Raw genomic sequence first — 21357 nt, 5'->3', positions numbered from 1 at the left:
TTCCAGAGCTTGTAATCAAAGGACCTTCCAGAAACACCGTAACTTTTAACTTAGGAGCTGTCATATGCATACAGAATCCATTCACCTGTCCCTAACAGTGGCCAATATGAAAAAGAAAATTAAAATTATGGAAAAATGTGCAGGCGCAGGACACTTCTTTCTGACTCCAGTCACCCAGGGGCTGGCTTATGCTCCTCAGCACAAGGGCTGAGATGCTGTAGATTTTGATATAATGACTTAATTATTATACAGTGCCTACCCTTTTTAAATCCTCTGAAGATCTTAATCTTAATAACATTTGGTGGAGGCAGGTTCCACTGAGTGACTCCACACTGTGTGACAAGTATATCATTTGGTCAGTTTGAATTAGCCCTAATTTTTATAGTCCCTCCTTGTCTTGGGATTTTAGAGCAGCATGTGCATCTCAATAGTCTTTCTGCTATAACTCATTATTTTATATCCCTGCTATGTTGCTTGCTGTCCATCTCCTCTTTAAACCCAACAGTACAAATCTTTTTGGTCTTTCCTCACAGGAAAGTTTTTTTTTAATACCTTATGATTTTTCAATGGCCTTTTCTGTACCTCCTTTATTTCTATCTCCTTTTAAGATAGGACTTAACTTAAATGATGGAAGTAATAAGCTCTTCAGCCACCCCCCTCATTAATAAAGTCTAGCATTTTATTTGCCCTTCTCTCTACATTTGCATACTGAATAGATGCTTTTTGGGGGCCATCCACACTGACCTTTTTTTTTGCATTTTACAAGTAATTTGGGCACATGTCTACATGTGCCCAAATACACATTTTGTGTATCTACACAAAACTCTGTGCATTCCTCCCAGGGTACTGACACTTGCAGTAGCCTCCAACAAATTCCATCTACCAAACTAAATCTTTTTACTTTTTCTTGTTAAATCATATCTGCTTTTCCAACTTAATTTGCTTAGTGGTTAACCACATACTGTTGACCCTCCCCTGGAAGAAGAGAATGAGTGGAAAATGCAAATATAGGGAATCCTTACTTCTTTGAGCCGGTCTGAGTCCCCTGGGCAGCGCAGGTGTAGTTTCCAATAAGGCTCCCGAAGCGCACAGCCACTGCCGTGTCACAGTCGTCCACGGTCACCACTGCCACCTTCTCTCCTGAAGGCCCATGAGGAATTCCTAATCGCCCAATGTTGGGCTTCAAGAAATAAATGCCACATGTCATACAGTGCTACATACACATGGGATTTAAATGCTGGTTCAGCCAGCTCAACAACATACTTCTTATTCCCCAAAGGGAACTAAAATAGGATGTGTAAATAAAATAGCAGAAGTTAAGTTGACCTATGACATCTAGGCAAGAAAAAAACCCAATGGATGATTTTAAAGAGGGTCCATACATGCTCAGTGTGATACACAGCATGGTCAGAAGTGGCTTTGGTCTTTTCCACTGCCGAACCACTTCGGCCCAAATCACTTCCAAGAGGCATTTTCTTACTTCTACACAGCAACCTCCCATAAATTCTGCTCATTTTGTAACTTTTCACCATTCAAGTGAATGAAGTCACTTGAATTTTAACATTGTTTCTGCCCAAAGACAGAAAAACATAAAATGATACAATATCACAAGTGAGGCTAAAGGCTTAAATCAAAATTTCCCTGATAGGGGTACTCTGTCAGGGCCACCACAAACCGAGTGCATGTTCCTATAAAGGCTGTAGCAAAAGGTTGTCCGATGACCGGGAGGGAGCTTAGATGAAGACTGCTTGTGCCTGCTGGGAGTGCCTCCCAGCTACAAAACAGAGGGCATGGAAACCCACTGCCTGTGGCTGAACTGGCTGAGAAGCCCCCCCGGTTTCTAGTCACAGGAAAACAGAGATCATCAACCCACAGAGCTGGACGATCAAAAATAAGGGATGGATCTGAGCTTCCTCACACAGCCACTTTGGTCCAGGCACGCAGACCGACAGTGTGCGTGGTGCACGGAAGATGGGAAGAAAGTGTGTTTTAGAGTGGCAATAAATGCTCCGGCTTGTCCTGATCTCCAGCTTCACCCAGGCAGCAGGAAACTCCTAACCACCCACCCACAAAGTGCGCTGGTGAACATGGGCCACAAAACTGGAGTTAACACATTCAGCTTCACACCTCCACGGTTACTGGCTCGCTCTGCTAATCACTCTGCTGGCAGGTGTTGTCCTACCCACTTCAGCAACTACTGACAACTGGGGAAATTCAGTGATCTCAACAGGCAGGAAAGCCTACAGGACCACTGGGAATCCAACCCCAAACACCAAACTTCTGTGCCTCCACCACAAACACATCCTCCATCTCCATTAATTTCCCAACTGACAAGATGTAACCCAGCGTGACTGACAGGGGACCATATCTGCTACACAGAAACTCAAGAGACAGATTCCTCCAGTGGAGAAATGCATCGTGACTGTTAAAAAAGGGCGCATGTATAAACAGCAGCGTATCAGCCTCAGTGAAGAACTAGTGAATTCTGTAAGAAAATCGTTTTCCACACTTAGTGTTCGTAGAGAGCTACAGAGTCCTCCTAATTTACCACTGGTGCAGGATCTCTGAGGACTTTATGGGTACAAGAGAAGCAATGAGCTGAACTCCCCTGGTTGTGCTGCCATTCCCCTACAGGCAAAGGGACACCTCACAGGAGTGAAGTCACCAGGATCTGACCCAGACACGCTGCACAACTGGAAGCCAAGAGACACTTTTATGATGTGTTGATCAACAATAGTAACCACACGAAAACGGAGGATGGCTGGGCATCATGCTGTAGTTTGCTGTACACTCGCTTTGAAACGTATATTGCTCAACTGTGTACTGCAAACAAGGAAGCAGAAAGGGGATAAATGCCTATTCTTTCTGTTTCGCTTGTACACACATAAATTCGTTAAAATACCTAAAGTCACTTTCATCGTGTGTAAAGAGATACAGATTTATTTCTACGGGTAATTATCCCAATGTTTAAAAAACATTTTTAAAGGATGTTTCCTGGTATCAATTCCAGTTGGAAAGTATTTTCCATTTCCTCTACTAAGAACTAATGTGATCACATAGTTTGGCAGTTATACAGTATAAGGTTTTGACCTCGCTTGAGTGATATTAAGGCAGATTTTATTTCTTCCGATACTCCCTGGACTTTGCCACTGCCTAGCTTGGAAAGACAGGAAGCATACATATTTGCAGTGCTTGAAAATATTATTGTATGCAATGATGGCAATGTTAGTGAGCAGCTTTTCAAAGTAAACAAAAAAATACATAGAAAATTAACCAACTGACAAGCAGACCTTCCCTTCCAAAATTAAAATGTTTACATTCTGGGTGCTACTTCTATTCATTCGGAGGAATGATTCGATTGACATTTACGTTCTTGTGCTTCACTGAAATAACCTATTGTTTCTTACATGGGAGCCTTGACAAAGGCAGAGTATTTATTCTCGCAGCAGGGGGGATCTGCCCAATGTTAATCAAGATTGCAACCTGATGAGACTCAGCAGTTTGCAGCTGCTCCTTCACAGTCAACTAGCTGCAGTGGCAAATTGATTTTTTTCCCCCTATTTTTATTTAACATAGAAATTGCAAAGTGTTTCTCTAGATGTCGACTGGTCATTGCAGTGCAGACCTGGGGCATCTCTTCAGCTCTGATGACCACACATAAGCTGATGAAGAAGAAATGGAATATTCTGGTGAATGAAAAGAGACTTACTAGCAATTCAAACCATACTTAGTTCAAACACGTAGTGATTTTCTGAGCGTGTTAAAAGGCCCATTTGACAGAACAGGCTTTTCCCAAAATGGAAGAACATGTTGCTGGGAAAGGAAAGAGAGTCTTTGAGTGACTGAATGTGACATGGGCTTTTTTTCCTCTTATTCGTGGCAAGTACTATGCTACTCATCATCTCAGCACCTAGCGTAGGGAATACTTTATAACTGAAATAATGTGAAATAAATAAAACAGAGGCAAATAAATGGAACAGAGGCAGCCTAAGTCAGGAGTTCCTTCAGAATTGAATGATGAAACTGATTTTATTCATTTAATATTTTGATTAATACTAAATATAGTTTGCTGGTGACACAAAGGATATTTAGAGTATCATGCATTAAAAAAAAGAATCACTTCGAATAGCTGAGTCCTAGAAAGAGAATTAATCACAGAACATGAAACTTGGGATCTAACGACAAGAATTTCTATTGCAGGCTCAAAGACCATCAGCTATAAATGAAAAAAAATAAGAAAAATTAACTGTATTAATTGACTACAAAACCATTATGAACCATGGTGTGATTAAAAAATAAAAAAGGCAATACAACAGTGGGTTGTTGCAAAGATGTGTATGAGAGAAATTTTATGACACTGAACAGGATAGAATATTGTAGACAATTTTGATTACATTTATTAAAAATAACTTCCAAGTAGAGCAGACGCACAGAACTGCAGCCAAGGCAATAGAAAGCTTACCTCATCAAATACCAAAAAGGACTTGACGTGTTTAGCTTAGCAAAGTAAAGGCTAAGGAACAGTTTTGGAAATGAGAAGATGCCATCACTGCAACGGACACAGTATAAGAACAAATGGGGATAAGATGCCCATGAGTAATGTAAGCTGGAAATCAGCAGGGGATGCCCAGCCATAGGAGGGATCATCTTTGGGAAAGTAGCAGGGGCGAAAATTATAAAAAAGAACTTAATTTGTTTGTGATTATAGAAGCTGGTGTTTGTTAGCAAGAGGATGGGCCTCCATTTGAAAGAAAATAAGTAACAGTAAGTAGTACTTGGAAAATACACAAGAAAGCGAATTGCCACCACTAAATGACAGCACACACATTTACATTTCAGGCATCATCTTTGCTTCTGTGGAATCCTGGAGCAAGACTGATCCCTAACAGTAGGAACAGCTAACACTAACCAGCATTAATTCACACTATTATTTTCTGGAAATATGTTCAAGGAGTTAAAAGCCAGACTTTCATCTGGGTACTTAGCAGTCCTTTCTGCCTGTCAGACTCATCTCCTGAAACACCATGCTACCCGAAAGGCAAGTTTCATTAGCTGTGCCAATTCTGCACTCATGAGTAAATGTTCAATGTGGTGTACAGGAATTTATCAGCATGACCCCCATTAATGGTAATGCAAGTCATGTAACTGAGTTCCTGCTCATGGGGCTGAAAATTTACCTTGCACTGCCTAACCCTAAAGGCTGCCTTTTTACTTAAGGCTCGTCCAGAAAGAGGTTGGAATTCAAACTTCAAAGACCACATGCTGTAAAAGTGAGTAGCAAGAAGAAGTACCAAACAGTGCCAGAGAGAGAACTTGGTCTCCCTTAAACAAACTACGAATTAAGTGGATTCATCCTGGACTCAAAAAAACGGAAAAAAAAGCAGCCCTGAGTGTCGCAGTGTATTATCACCATCACATAATGATTCTTCAAACTTTCTGTGCGCCTCATATTAAAGTACGTTGTGCTCGTTGTACTGACACTTATGTTTGCTGGATATAATCGCATACAGAGTCACTTGGAGAAAAGAAAGAAGCAGCCCTGACTCAGGACCCACATGTGAGAGCAGAAGCCACCTACTCTTCTCTCTAACTGTGAAACAAGACGAACCGTATTTATGTTCCTCAAATAATGGCAATTAGTACATAAAATTGTACACAACGTCATGAAACTTGACTTCGCCTCTTCAAGCATTCATGAAGGAGACTAGTGGTTCTGACGTATGGGTGGACAGTCTCAAATCTTGTGTCTAATCCATGACATTCTCCCTTGCCCAGACAGAGTCACAGGCAGACTGTGATTGCAGGAATGACAGTCTCCCAGGATGTCTTTTGAAAATTGCAGTTCCCTTTTTGACCATAGCGGAGCTAACAGTGAGACTCATCTACTGTCCTCAGTGGTGACCTGGAGGAGTGACCTTCTCAAGCCTCAAAGGTGCATGTAACTCCCTTTGGCCACCTGCAGTGACTTTCTCAGGTTGCAGTTGACAGCGGAGTGAGAGAACGCCACTGCGAAGGTATTTTACTACCGATGCCAAATCTGATTTTCATGAAACCCAAGTACGGAGCAATGAACTGTTTGGACTTCTCCCCACAACTTCAACAGATAGAAACACATGTAGGTTCTCCCAGGTGCCTGTAAAATGCTGAGAAGTTTAATCTGTGAACTTGCGTTTTATGAATGGAGACGAGAGAGGAGAGAAGGTCATCAAAACACATCTGTTCATAGTTTGCAAATCTACTGCACAAATCTACTCCCATTCCACTTAAAACATCAGACAAGGATATTCTCATGTATCTCAGTTTCATTTGGATCCTCTATTATTTTAAAGTAAATATTTAAACTGTGAGAGCCCACACAGTTACTTATTAAAGACACAGATGGTCTAACGATGCACAGTGAATGGAAAAGACATACAGATTAATGGACAATGGAAGCCTTGTCTTAAATACTTAATTGTTACATTTTTACATTATAAATACTACTGTTTTCAAAAGCCACGATGCAAAATTGTTGGAGAGGTTTAAGCAAATAGTCTAATCTTTGGTAGATTTATTTTGAATTAAACCAGACGAGATACTGTACATGTAATAGTAATACTACAAAGTGCAAATGTTTGTTTAGTCCATCAGCAGCAGTGATGACACTCAGATTCCTGCATCTCACCCTTTCATTAGTTAATCCACAAGATAACAGGGCTTTTCCAAAGGTCCCACAAGCATTTCCTCCACCAAAACCACCTTTTTCCAACTTCCATTCTTAGATAAAGAATTGCCACTTGACCTTTCGCACAGATTGAAAGAGAGAGAAAGAGGGTTTTGGTCGGCCACGGGAGAGTGTTCCAACTTCATGGATATTCCCTGAACTCAAACTGAAAGCTGTGCTCTCCAGCCCGAACCTCAGCCACGAGGACTTCCGCCTGTGTTAGCCACCCCATTGAGTCTTTTGAAGGAGCTGAGGAGATGATTCAGCAGCAGACTGTAAGTATGGCCAAGACTTTGAGAGCACAAACTGGGAACCCTTGCAAATGAGACACAACCCATTTCTTTATGCTTGGCATGAGGAGACCTGTTTTCTTGGGGGACAGATATAATGTTGCATATCATAAATACTGCATTTGCTCAGCTCACTGTACACATTAAAAAATATATCTGTTTTAGAAAGTTGGTCTTTTAGCAAAATGTTTTGTGTGGCATGGCTTAATATGCAGAGGTTGGCTTGTTTGTCTTTTTAATAAGTGCAAATGTGTAAAAAGAAAAGCCATCCTGAAGTCAGTGCCAGCCTTTCAGTGCTTCCAAGCGTTTGCTTACTGGACAATAGTTACCCTTCTGTTTTTGTTAATCAGTAGCTAATGATTTATTGACTGTTTGGAGTGGTTAAAGGTTAAAAAGAATCTGTTTCCTAGTTATTTTAAATACAGAAAAAGCACTCCTCTGCATTGTTAACGTGCTGGTTCAGACCCTACTGCCCCCAAAAGTGTTGGGTGGGAAATGCCTCACGTTCATATCCTTTGGGGCTCTTTGCTTCCCAACGCTTCCAGCTACAGTAATAATGGGAAAAAATGGAGCAACTGGCATTGGGTCCTGCTGGAGGCTGCTGCTGGGGCTCCAGCCACCGCCGGGGTCTCCCCTCGCCGGCTCCCTGGTGCTCATTAGGCAGCCCGCCAGCCGCCCCGGCTCCTTCGTTAACCTGCCGGCCTCTGCTCCGCTATCTAACACAGGGAAGGGAGAAACCCCCTCCGATTCCCAGGCAATGCTGTGCTGCTTCAGTGGTCAAAAAGCTCATTAAGGGCCCGCTGTGGCGGCAGTCTCCCTGGGCAAGCGGCCGGAGCCTGGCCCCAGCAAGGAAAATAAATAAATAAACAGGAAAAAACAAATGGGGAAAGCACCATGCTTGCAATCGCAGGGGGGCAGACTAGGAAATGCTGGAGAAGCTTAGCGCCGTGGCATGGACTTGCAGACCATTCTGATCAATTGGGAAACTCCAAATTAGGCCAGTTTAAGAGAAACCATTAATGTTAATCTCTGCTTTTTAAAGTTTCCCCCTACAGCTTTCCAGAGAACCTTTAAAATAAGGCGGTGTGAAGAACTGAGAATCTTTTACACATCCTGATTAGTCACCAGGGAAAGGCAGGACAAATCATTTCACATAAACCCCTTATTCCTTTGATGTATGTATCCCCTTTATTCCCTGAATATTTTAATAGCATTTCTTTATACAAACTTGGCTCGAGTCTGCAGAGAAACATGAGAGCCTGTGACAGTGAAAAGGAAAACCAAAAAGCTTCCCATCTGTGAGTCAAAAATGCAAATCCTGAAAAGCCACCAGACCAGTTCCTTTTCCTAGACAAACTCCCTGAAACACCGATCTCAGGATCCAGGCTGGGCCACAAAGTCAAGCGGGTTTTACTAGCCCGATTTGTTATCTCCTTCATGGCCGCATCCAGAGGCTAAACTTTGATATTCAAAGCAGGAGGCTTTCGGCACAGCTATGAGACCTGGCACGCGTGAACGGTGCTGCCTGAATTGCTGCTGCTCTTTCGGTGGTAGGGCAGAGATGGGGAGCAGCCCTCCTGTCCCACCATGCCGAGGCTGTGAAAAGCCATGGTTACACACACACGGCATCCAGATCCAGAGGTGTGTTCTCCCTCCACAGAGCGTGACCAGTATCTTCACAAATACCATCCAGCTCCTGCAAAGGGTATATTCTTGGATTTGACTAATTTAGGCGAAGATTGCTGTAGTGCTGATGGGAAGAATAAGTTTTCCTTGCCTGCAAATAGAAATTTTATCCTCAAATTTGTATTCCCAGATGCTTCTCTGCTCTTTGGTGCTGAATCAGTGACACAGCAAGAAGGACCTGTTTTGGATGCCGAGAGACCATGCCCACTCCTCAAGACAACACCTGGCTTTCCCCATGGGAGACACCACTCACCACAGTGCTCTGCTGCTGTGGGTCCCCTCGTCCGCCCTCTGCAGCCCTCTCCTCCCCTGTGATCTGCCCCTGTGGCTGGCGCGCCTTCTCCCTACCCTCTCCTGCCCTCTGAACCCTTTTTCTGCCTATTTTGCTGCCTCCCTCCCTTCCATCAACCTTCCACCAACAAAGATGCTCTGCCAGCATCCTTGGAGAACTGGGAGAGGAGAGCACTGGAAGAGCATCCTTGTTCTCCTTCACATGCTCTCCTCTCCTAGTTCAGCAAACCCTTTTCCCTTCGCCATTTGTCCCTATCTACCTGCCAAAGTACCACTCTCAAATATTTTCAGCTTTATATAAATCTTGTATGTTTTACGACTTAATTTTGCATCCAGGATGCAAATGTTATTGCTGTCAGAGTCCAAGAAATACCTAGAAATAGCACAACGTGACACTTCTTCACAGCAACTAACTCCTCCTCCTTGGACTCATCCTTGGTGACACCTTGCCTAGCAAACTGCTGCTCAGTGTGGATGATGGGGACACAACCGGATCTATAAAATCCAGGAATCCCGCCATGGCTGGATCTTTGCAAGAGTCTTCTGGTACACACAGACCCCTGCATGGCCAGGTAATTGCAGAGTGCTGCTTCCCCTCACTCCACAGACAGATGCAAAATACCTGAAAAGTTACTGCAAATCAGTGAGCTACTGTAGATCTAGTGTGATTAAATGGAGATAACAGCGCACTTCAAAGCACTCGCACCAAATTCCTGAGGTGCCATTTCAATGACTCCGCTGGCTTTGCAGAAGCTCTGCCAGGCTGTGCTGCACACCACAGCCTTCAAGCACCGTCCTCAGGCTCTTGAGCTGAGCCTACAGCCATTCAGACTCTGCCAGCTCTCATGGAGGGCCCTCGCATCTCCTTAGCCTTCAGGAGGAGCTGAAAATCACCATTTTGGGAGGTGCCATTAAGCCTCCGAGGAGTTTCGCGGCGTGGAGGTGTTAGATGGCTTGAGCAAAGGCTTAAGGAGCACTGTTGGGTGCCAGGCTTCCCACGGTGATCTGAGAGCCCCACACCATGGGGAAAGCCAAGCAGCTGAGACCCAGCTCAGGTGCAGGGTGGGCGCAGACCTAGAAGTGGCAGTGCTGAAACTGGGCACACAAGTCAAGCCTTTTAAAACCTGGGAGGAGCGAGAGGAATAAGCGCTGAGCAGCCTTGCCGAGGATGAGGCTTCCAGAAGAGTGGGGGCTCGGGTTGATTTTGACACGACATAGTCCCTGCTGTCACTCACAGAGCGAAAACCCTGGGGACAGTTTCTGAAAAGTTACTGTTTGCATTTGCGTATAAAATCACTGCTATGACAACGAGTGTTTTCAGGAGGTGTTTTCAAACTCTGCGAGAACAACACTTCCAAAAGCAGGCAGGGGAGAGAAGGAGCCAGGCACTGGGTACGCGCTTGCCCTCCTCTTCCTCAGCCACCTGAGAGATTTCTCAAAGCTGTCACGGAGAGCTGAGCAACTCAGGGCTGGGGAGCAGGACACACTTTGTGTCTCAATGACCTCCAAATGACTTTCGCTGCTTTACACTTTCATTTCCCAAGACACAGATTTAGAGGCGAGTTATTTGTTATTTAGTGTCAAGACAATGGAATGTCGCTCTGCCGCCAAATCCTGATTTCCTTTCCCAGATATCAATCACTTTGCACTTACCCTCTACCAGAAAAAAACCCAAATAATCAACAAAAACAATTACTACTAATTGAAATCCGCATGAATAAATATTAGTGGAATTGCAGGGAGGGGTTTTTAAAGTGCAGGCGCCTGTGTGCCTGTTCTGCAAGGGCAGATCAGCCGCCCCCATTACACCCACTACCACCTGCATGGGCTCCGCAACCACATCCAAGTAGGACCAAGAAAAAGTAAATATTAGCCAGGCAGCCCTTCAGTGCTTTTCAGATGTTAGGAATGTAAATGGCTGCCACAGGCCAGACCAAAGTCCCACTGAGGGAGCAGTAGATGCCGTGCAAGAGCGTAAGAGCAGGGCAAATGTGCCGCAACAGTTCTCCTGTCCTCCTGGCTCTCGGTTTCTCACCTGCCATACTGCAGGCTGGAGCTCGAGACAGGTTTTCACAGGATCCTGCCACATTTTATGGATGGAAGGGACTCATGTTATCATCTAATCAGCCTTCTGCCGTATACAACCACAGAACACCACACAGTGAGTCCTGCCTCAATAACGTGGCTTGCACCTGAGCTAAAATTTTCCTTTAGAAAGGGAAATACTAACTTGATTTAAAGATTTCAAAGGACAGCGAGACCATCAGAACTGTGGGCAGATTATCATGCAGATTATATACCTTCACTATTAACAATATTATATATTATTTCTAATCAGAATCTGTCAAGCTTCAGTTTCTATATATCAAATCTACGGTCTTATCTAGACTAGGACTTTCATTGATGATCTTCTGGATTTGGGTGGAAGAGGATGAAATGGGCCTCAGCAAGGACAGGAGTCTCTGAATCTTCAGCCAGAATGCCAGGAAATGACTCATAAACTGAACTATTTTTACAGAGATTACGTTTTCTCGTGGCATTTTAAAAATTGAGTTCTGAGCATGTAGGAAATGACATATTTTGCATCCAGACACAAGAAACGTATTTTATGTATTTGACTAGAACAACATTTTGAACTTTAAATGTAAAGCCCTGGCATGCACTCAGCAATGGAAAATCTGATTTCTTTTCCTTCCTTTAGATGCTTGTAATTTGAATTGCTATAGTTTTTTTAAATGACCATGCCCACTAGCACCAAAATACACAATATAGACAAATAATACAGATGCATAGCTACAAATTCCTCACACCCTTATATTGTACATGCGCCTCCAGCACTATGTACCATCATGCTTCATAAGTATACAAGCCTGCCCACCGAAAAGCACAATAATCTGCTGATACAGTAACTTTTGTTCTTGTAAGAAAATTGTGAAAAACTATCATAACCTGCATCTGGCTACCAATATTGTTAATCCAGTAAAAGTTCCTTGACCTCTTGAGTTGGAAAGTAAATTAAACATGCAGGTCCCTCAGGATGCTGGCAGAAATTCTGGTTGTGACTAGCAAAGGAAGTGTCTTTTTCATTTGAATTGCTTTTCTTCCTTGTATAATTGAAGATACCCCAGTAATTTTCTCTGTGAAGAAGAGGCCTTGCACTTACGCAGGTAACCACAAATAAGTCCTTCTCAAAACTAGAGTTAAAGACTTGACTGCTGTCACGCTCCCTGTGTTTTTGGTGTCCTGCAAACTTTCCCGTGCTTAAGCAGAACTTTTGATCCCATGAAAATGCCGTAGAAGGAGAGGCATCCAGCACAAACTGATGATCTGGTGAAGGATACCACCAGCGCTCCGCAGGAAATTAGCACTGTCCACTGCCTCCTCACCATGCCACCACTGACCTCTACAACACTGCAGTACCTTCCACTATTAAATATTAAATATTCACAATGAGATGGGTGATAAAGAAATGATAAAATTAGAAATATGGCTAAATCATAAGTAAGAATACATGATTTGTTTTAAGAGGAAGCACTAGATTTTAAGATGCTTTCTGCCTTGCATAGTTGAGAGCCTTTAAAAGCTATATTGGCATTTCTTACAGATATTATGAATGTAGGTTTGGAAATGCAGATCCACAAAATTGTATTTCTTCCTGCAAAAATATGCCCAGAGAAGTAGGTTGTTCTTAACTGAATGACATTTTCAGTATTTACAGTACTCCCCCCCCCAAATATTTGCTTAACATTGCAATTAACGTTCCACATTTTTCTTTACCAGACAATGCCAAGCAATGCTAGAGTGGGCTTGTGTTGATCATGGATGCTGCAAACACAGCAAGTCACTCTGAGCCAGCAAAATCCAAACTCTGGCGGGCCCACATTTGATCAACAGTGGCATTATCATAATCTTTAACAACCGCACTGTTTATTTAGAAAATCTCCCTCAATCCCTTAACAAATTAGTCTGGAAGCCACTGGGAGGATTAACTTCAGAAATTCTCCCTCACATCACAATTATGTCTGCTCAGATGTCACGAGCGATAGACATTTTGCATAAGTCATACCCAGCCTTTATTACTAATTGCATTTGCAGTGATTTGACTTCTGTTGGTGTCTGTCTTTTCCAACCGAATTACAAAACGGAGCACTCGGCAGGGGCAACCATGCCCCCATGCGAGAGGTGCTACCCGGCACAGGGTGTAATACCTAATACCTATCTAAGAATTTAATTGCCAACCACTTTTCCTGACTATTCAGATTAAGAAGTAAATGACACTGGATGGTGTCCTGGATACTTTCAGGGCAAAGTCTTTCACCTTGGGTCCAATGACTAAAAGTTATGCCTGGCTGGTGGCAGCTATGTGGCTTTTCTCCAAGGAGCTGGCAATCCCTATTCAGCTGCAGGCATGTGCCTGCCTCATAAATCACCCGCGGCGCTGGCAGGCTTGTTGGCATGCTCGGCAGGGAGACCAGAGCTGAGCAAACAAAGCTTTCGTGCTGGAACGGGAGGCTCCTGCCCGAGGGGCAGTGCGGCGGCAGGGTGGCATGGGGAAGCCTGTGCTGAGCAGCTGTGTGATGTTCCTGTTCGCATGTTGGTCCTGGAGGGACAGGGCACCGTGGACGCAGCACTTCTAATGAGAATTAGTCCCCTTTATAGGAGAGAAAGCAGTAACCAGTGTTATCAGTGTCTTTTGACACAGTTGTCACAATCTGAGTTTCACTAAAATGTTGATATCTGCCTTTTTTCTTTCCCCAAAGGCAAAGGGGCGAGAGAAATTATTATCCCTGAATAAAGAATAATTATATTTCCATAACAGGTGAATTTGCCATCATCAGAGGGGGTCTGTGTTTTCAGAAGGAAACGAGATAACCTATCTGTCAGCTCCATAGGCACCCGGCACGGGGGTGTGTGTGCCGTAGCCAGCACGGCTTGTGCTCTTCTCCACAGCAGACTGTCAGAGGTTGCTGTATTTCAACCCGCCCTTTTCAAAACAAAGTGCTACGTTAACTTCTCCAACACTGACCAGCACCACTCCCACTGCCTGCAACTGCCCATGCCGCTTGTGCTTATGCAAGGGGTTTGGATCAAAGGGCAGGTCCTGCCTGCCCACGGCAGGGGAATGCAAGTGGCCACCGAGCTTCCAGGTTCCCACGAGTGCATCAGCATGCAGCCCCCTGTAGGTCTTGACTTTTAGGGTACGGCTGTGTCACCCCTCAGTGACTGGTGGCTGGATGAAATGTGGTCCTAGCCAGCTCTTGGGTGGGAGAGCAGGGATGGACCTGAGTTTTCAAAAGGGAAGTTTTGCGTATGCATCCTTAAGTCTTTCGGGAGTACTCTGCCTCCGGCCACTGCTAGGCAGTTGCGCGACACAGGCTCCCAGAATCAAGACAGAGGCTCTAGTAAACAAAGGCAGTGATGAATGTTAGAGATTTGCTATAAAGATAATCCTAAAGATAATTCTGCTAATGAGTTGCAGGCATAACGCATGTAAGAGAATGAGAAAATGCAGGAGTTGTACAAGACTGAACCCAGGAGCTTATGTTCACCACACGGTCAGCTGAAGCAGGTGCTCCGTATGAGCAAGGCACGCTCCAGCAAGACACATCACATGTCTAAGGTAAATTCGTGCCATCCTTGCTGCAATGTGCAACTGCCCCCTCCACATCTGCTGGTGGCTGCTGCGCACCCCCTGCTCCCACCACCTCTGCAGCTACCCCATGAGACTGCTGCTTCTCCACTCACGTCTCCCTTGGGAGCTTAATGGGTTCATCAGGCTTTCTGTCAAGTTTGTACGTTTACCCACCCTTTTCCTTCTGCTAGACCAGAAGCTGCCATTGGACTGGAGATCTGGAAGGCACCTGTGCAGAAAAGCCTTTCAAGCAAAGAAACTGGCTTGATTTTTCTGCTTCATTTAGGAAACAGGGACTCCTTCCCCCCCAAAAAAAACCCCAACAAACCCAAAACCCAACAACCTTCCCTTTACATCTCCACCTTTGCCAGGTAAATGCTGAATTTTTATCTCAAGGCCTTTCTCCTGTCCATTATAGAAAGTCTTTATCCTGAAGCTGCTAAACACCAGGCCTGTTGTAAAGTGCCTCTTATTTCTTGCTTACTGTCGTGGTTTAACCTCGGGGGGGCAGCTAAACCCCGCATAGCTGCTCGCTCACTGCCCCACAGTGGGATGGGGAAGAGAATTAGAAGGGTGAAAGTGAGAAGACTCATGGGTTGAGATAAAGACAGTTTAATAGGGAAAGCAAAAGCTGCATACGCAAGCAAAGCAAAATAAGGAATTAATTCACTCCTTCCCATCGGCAGGCAGGTGTTCAGCCACCTCCAGGAAAGCAGGGCTCCATCATGCACAACGGTTACTTGGGAAGACCTCATATGGTATGGGACATCCCTCTGGTCAGTTGGGGTCAGCTGTCCCAGCTGTGCACTCCTGGTCTACTCACTCGTGGGGCAGTCTGAGGAGCAGAAAAGGCCTTGACACTGTGTAAGCACTGCTCAGCATTAGCTAAAACATCCCTGTATTATCAACACTGTTTTGGTCACAAATCCAAAACATAGCTCCATACCAGCTACTATGAAGAAAATTAACTCTATCCCAGCCTAAACCAGTACACTTGGACATGACAAAAATTGCACATGGAGATGGAGAGTGTACATGGAGTGAAGGTGGGTGGTTTGGAACAGACCTGCAGATGCTTTTCATTTTATTTTAACAGTAAGAGCATCGACAAATACCTTCTTCCAATAGGTATACTCTCAATTTATGCCTCTTCAGACATCTATATTCACAGAGCTCCCATACGACTTTCCTCTTTCTGACCAACAGATTGCCTGACTAAGTACAGGAACAGCAGCAAATGAAGCCCTGACCTCGCCTGGGGCTGCTTTTTTCTTCCTGTCTTTTCCTCCCTGACCCTGTCCCTCCTTCCACTTCATTCCCCAGGTCCCAGGTAAGTGCAGATGGCATCTGTTCCTCTGTTGCAAGCTGCTTCATCCCCAGCCTACCCTGAGCTGGCGGCAGTCCCAATTCCACATTGCCCTCAAGACCCTCAGCTGCCCCCAGCTCCGTCCGGAGCCCAGCAGCCAGGGAGGGCACACAAACTCTGCACAGCAGTGCTGGAGAGCTGCCACTCAGACTGCACCAGGAAGAAACGGGGCTCACTGAGGTCCCCCCAGATACAGAGCTGGTTGGTTTTGCCCAGAGGTACACCACTTCCCGGCATGGATGGTCAGTCTGTGATCCACGGTATGGAGGATTTGTGGATGCAGACTCAAAATGGTAAGCTCTGCTGGCACCGTAGCACAGGTTATGTACAGGCCTGTACATGGTTAAATAACCCTTCGGGATCAGCTTCGGCCGAGAAACCCACAGGCAAAGGAGAAAGCCGCCCTCCCGCCCACTTGCCTGCCGGCTGAGCAAGCACAAGGGGAGAACTGCAGCACGCACCCGAGGTACGGAAAATCAATTACAGCCCAGGTCTTGGCACTGAAACAGAGAGCGTTTTGGCACCTGGAAACAGCTTTCAGCCAGTGGGTGAGGGATAGATCCTCCCCAGGAAGGAAAGGTACCAGCAAATTCTAGTGTGCAAGTGGGCCGAGAGCTAAATCTCTACAACATTAGCTCAGACTTTGGCAATACTCAAGCTCCAGCTTGCCCCAGTTGAAGGCCAGTTAACTCAAGAGAAACCATCACTTACCACAGGCAGGCGATTTTCAAAAGCATATGTGAGTCTGATTTAGACCAATGTACCTCCTGTGCTTTCAATCCACAACGCACCAAAGATCAGCCTTAAGCAGCCCTCATTTCTTTTAAGTTTATCTCTAACTGAAGAATTTGCCTGTTTTCTCTGGCAGCTGTCTTCAGGCTAAACGCAGGTCTGGGCTCTGCCGGGTGGGAAGCGCACAGGGATGGAAAGCAGCAGGTAACTGCTAACTGCAACTGCTGTGAAAGGGTGGGCTACTTCTAAGACAGTCAAGCATCTGAAACAACAACCACGGCACTCTTCAGTCTAAGGAAATGCAAGGAAGGAGTAAAAAAACGGCAGTTTACCATTGATTATCAAATATGAGAAGAAACCTTAGCCCATTTATGGAAAAAGGGTAATGTTTGTCCTGAATATCTCATCCTAGGAGCCTGCAGGCTCAAGTGACCAGTACAGCTGAGATACTCTCTGAGGCTCCCATCATTTTACACCTCCTGACCATGGAAGAGGATCCCATGCACATACACTGCCCGGTCTTACAGTCGTTACTTTTGTGAGTCATTCTGTGAGTCATTCAGAGATTTGTTCATTCCATCCCCCAGAATGACTGTACTGCACATCAGTGATAGCACGTTTCTCTCTGCTCTTCTCAAGTTTTCTGTCATTTAGGTAAAATTATCTTGTGCTCCCTTAAACAGATGCAGAAGGAGCTTCTGCCTACAGAACACTAATGTCCTTAAGCGACTTTGATGTCATATATGTATAAGTTACACATAAGATACACAGTATATAAATATACATGTACATGCCCTTTATAATTAAAGGAACATGTCCATGCGAAAAACATTTTTATCTTGTGCCAAATGATTAATTCTACCCTGAGGTAATGAATCAGGTAAAACATTAACATAAATTTGATGGTATACCTCAAATTCTGAACAAAACTGTGTTTCTATCAGAAGTTTGGGAGAGTGGCTTGAAGTTTTCACTTAATTAAAAACACCACCCACTACTGGGCTAATTAAAATCTCCTGTCCCAAGCACTGCCTACAATCATACATGATCCTGTATGTGCAATGAATGCCAGATAGTTCATGTGATATTATCAATACTGAGCATCGTTACCATCAAACATCCTGGTGGTTTTGCTCCTATTCCAAACAAATATCAGCATGGCTAAACCTATTGACTGTCACTCATGCTGGCAGGCTCAGGAGAGCCAAAGGATAAGGACCAAACTCCATCAGAGGCTGACCGCACTCTCATCATGTGGAAAGGAAACACATTACCAAGGCAAAGAGGGCAGCTCACATTGCTATCCTGCAAACAAGCAGCAGGTTACTTCTGCTATTTTTCATCAGTTTTGGTTGCCAGGCTGAAATCTTCCCCCTTCTCCCACCTTTCCTTCCAAAATAAAAAAAAATAAAAAACATTTCTTCTAAATTTCTTATCAATATGTATACCTCTTGAGAAAGCGGGTCACATGCAGGTCACCTTTAATTTAATACCTCCCATTGATTTTAATGGCTGCAAGATCAGGATCCCAGAAGGTAATGTGTTTGAGCTAACAGAGTCAGCGAGTAGCTTTCCTCCTTGCCTTCCCCCCGCTGTCAGCAAACATCTATAATGGCAAGTAACCCTGCTAACAGGTAAACTGACACCTTGCTACTGGGTAGCTGACAAGACTTTTAATGTATAACTGAAACTAGAGAATGGTTATAAAACACTCGTAGTTCACTTCTGCTCTCTTATAGCTACTAATTCCTTCCCCTTGGTGTTTTCTCTTCCAGAAATTCAATACAGAGTCAACACTTCCTTAGTTCAACATCCATATGTGCTTCCCTTAGGCACCTCCACTGAAACCAAGTGTGTCGCCTGTTACCAGGGGAGGTAGCATCCATTTCCATAGCTACATGGTAAACGAAACGACATTGCTTCCCTTCCTCCTCTGATACAACCTGCATTTCATTACTGCAGTGTTTTACAGTGCCTGTACATACCAGGATTTGTAAGAAAGCATCAAATATTTGAGCAGATAGAGAACTGGTTTGATGCTTCTTTGCAAACACGGTGGCGCAAAGCCGGCTCTGGACTCGCCTCTTGCCAATGAGGCTCCAGCTTTTGTCCCCAAGCAGCAGGGGACCCTCATGATAAGGAGTTAATTATAAAACAACATTTTTCAACAACACTAAAGATAAATGTTACCAAGCACATCGTTTCTGAGCTGAGTACAGAAAATACAGGATTCACTTCTACTCTTACTTCTTATTTCATTATCATTATTACCAAACTGACTTTGCGCAGGGTGGCAGCATCACCAGGATGCCGCAGAACTGCGTGCCGCGTTAAGGAAATAGCTGCTGCAGAAGTTTCCCACCAGAGTTGCCCCCCATCCAAGTCACCCACTCCTGGAGTCCAAATTCCAGTGACGCTCAGCCAAATATCATCCACAGAGCTGCAGGTGCCAAAAACCACTTAACCTTTGCTCGTATCCGACCACGATCAACTTGGATTGCAGGAACAGCTTTCAGAGCTGTGAAAACCCATCTACGAAAATTTGCTTTGGACTGAAGTGATTTAGATTATGTATCAAAGCCTGTTAGTCATTCTCCTCAAAAACTAAAGATGAAAAACTAACCTCAGCTGCGATGAAATCTAATACTCCTTATGTGAATTACAGCATTATCTGAAAGCTCCAAAGAAGACCAAACCCTTTTTTTTCCTGCTAGATACTGTACAAATGCGGAAAGAAGGAAATAACCTGAACAGTTTCTAGCTTAGTTTTTAAAAAGATACTTTAAAGAAGCTTAACAAAAAAAGGAACTGGGGAAGAAGGATGAAGCTAAGAGAGTACCTGACCCCAAATGCTTGCTGTGAGTACAACAGGAAATTTTTGAATTGCTATTTATTTGAACCTGCACCACAGGATGTCTCACGTTTCCAAGGCAGGAGGAAAGGGTCCAGCCCGAAGAAGCCTGTCACTGCCCGAGGACACAGAGGTGGGTAGGAAGAGGCCAGGCACAGCTGTAATGACCCCAGTAACAGGACGATCAGCCTGGCAGCACTCAGCTGTAGGAGTGTGAATAATAAGAAAAGTTTGAAATGTCTGTATGGATTTTGCTGTGCAAAAAAAAGCACAGAAGTGACACAGGAAGGGACCTACGAATGGGTAGGCGGAAGTGATCATATCTATTAAATAAAGAAAACCTGCTGATGGAGCAAAACGCAGATGGAGGGAGATGAAACTCAACATGAGTGAGGGATATGAAAGAGCAGGTATAAACACCTCTTTAAGGGTTTTTTAATGCGGGACATAGACAAATGAATACAATATATCTCTACGGGTATCTGGGATGACGGGTTACGCATTTCCCATGGACAGCATCGGGAAGAGATATCTGAAAAGAAGCAAAGACCAGAAGCTCCTTGCACAAGCAGCTGAACAGAAGAAGGGGCAGGGAGCCCTGTAGGGATGCTGGTGGAGGCAGCCCCTGTGGCCCCGCAGCCAGGGACGGGGTGCTGCTGCAAAATGCCAGAGCGAGCTGGAGGGCAGAGGGAGGGAGGGGAGTCCAGAAGGGGCTGGAGGTGGGGATCAAACATAAGCTGGAGGCAGGGAAGAGGGAGCCGGCTCAGGGGAGCTGTGCCTGCCTGGGGAGACTGCGTATTGTCTGAGCGGAGAAAAAGGGCTGAAGTAGTGACGGGACGAGGACCTGACACTGTGCGGAAGGATTTGGGAAAGAGCGGAAGGATGCAATACCTGCAAAATAATATGAGTTCATAATTTAAGCAAACTCATGAGTTTTGGGTACTCTGTTATTCAAACACGTCTTAGCTGAGTCAAGTTTAGACACAGCATCCCATTTATCTTGGCACAACCCAAATCCCTACATTATCTCTGTCTTTTCCACCTCCTCACAGGAACTTTTCTTCCAGCTTTGTTAAAACATGAAGTAGCCAAGGAACTGCTTTACAAACAAATACCAGCCGAGGCGAAGACTTAACCCTGTTGCAGGGTGCGGCGGGCAGCCCGGCGGGCAGATCCGGCCTGCCGCTGTCCCGCAGCGCCTGCTCCTTCTTTCACTACCAGAGAGCTGGTGCAACATATGCGATTCTCAGACACGCTGGAAAGTCCTGAGAGCATGCTAAATGCACATAGGTGAGCGTATCCTACTTGTGCCGTTTACTCAATATTGCAAGCTCCCCTCTGCCAGCCCAAATTTAACCATTCTGGAATAAATACTGCTAAGGGGAAGGTGATGACCTCGGTCTCTAACATGGACAGCAAAGGGCAAAGTGCTGCTCTCCACACACTGACCCTGCTTTTCATCACTTTTACGTCATGCGAGTGCAAAGGCAATGATGTCAGTGGTGTTTCCTAGCACGGCCCCTCTGCTCTCCCTCTCTCCCATGATGGTCAGCCTGTGCGGCGGGGACTGGCTTGCTCCCCTTCGAAAAACCAGGGCAGAAGAAGAAAATGATGACAGGGTGCACGTGTTAATGATAGGAAAACACTAGCTGCTAACATGGCTCACCTACCAGCCTGCTTGAACAGCAGCAAGCCCTGAAAATGAGGCAGGGGTTTATTTTTAACTTCCGTGTCAGACCTCTTTGCCTTTTAAAGAGCGTCCTGGGGCTGCCCAGGCCCCTTATCTGCTCGACAGCCATTCAGCAA

At 44.9% G+C, this 21357-nt stretch overlaps 1 protein-coding gene across 1 annotated transcript in view; it reads right to left on the bottom strand.

The window, feature by feature from the left end:
• The window catches only part of LOC104081031 (cadherin EGF LAG seven-pass G-type receptor 1-like), a gene marked incomplete at its 5' end in the record, with an annotated part of 73437 nt that overhangs the window by 47405 nt on the left and 4675 nt on the right, over positions 1-21357 (bottom strand). Inside the window, 1 exon segment of the mRNA XM_009583615.1 lies at positions 1023-1180. Within this exon segment, the coding sequence (XP_009581910.1) occupies positions 1023-1180 (158 nt within the window).

This window comes from Fulmarus glacialis, unplaced genomic scaffold (genome assembly GCF_000690835.1).
Source record: "Fulmarus glacialis isolate BGI_N327 unplaced genomic scaffold, ASM69083v1 scaffold6838, whole genome shotgun sequence".
In the NCBI taxonomy this organism is placed as follows: domain Eukaryota; kingdom Metazoa; phylum Chordata; class Aves; order Procellariiformes; family Procellariidae; genus Fulmarus; species Fulmarus glacialis.
Note: the sequence above shows the minus strand (reverse complement) of the source record. Positions and strands in the feature narration are given on the sequence as shown.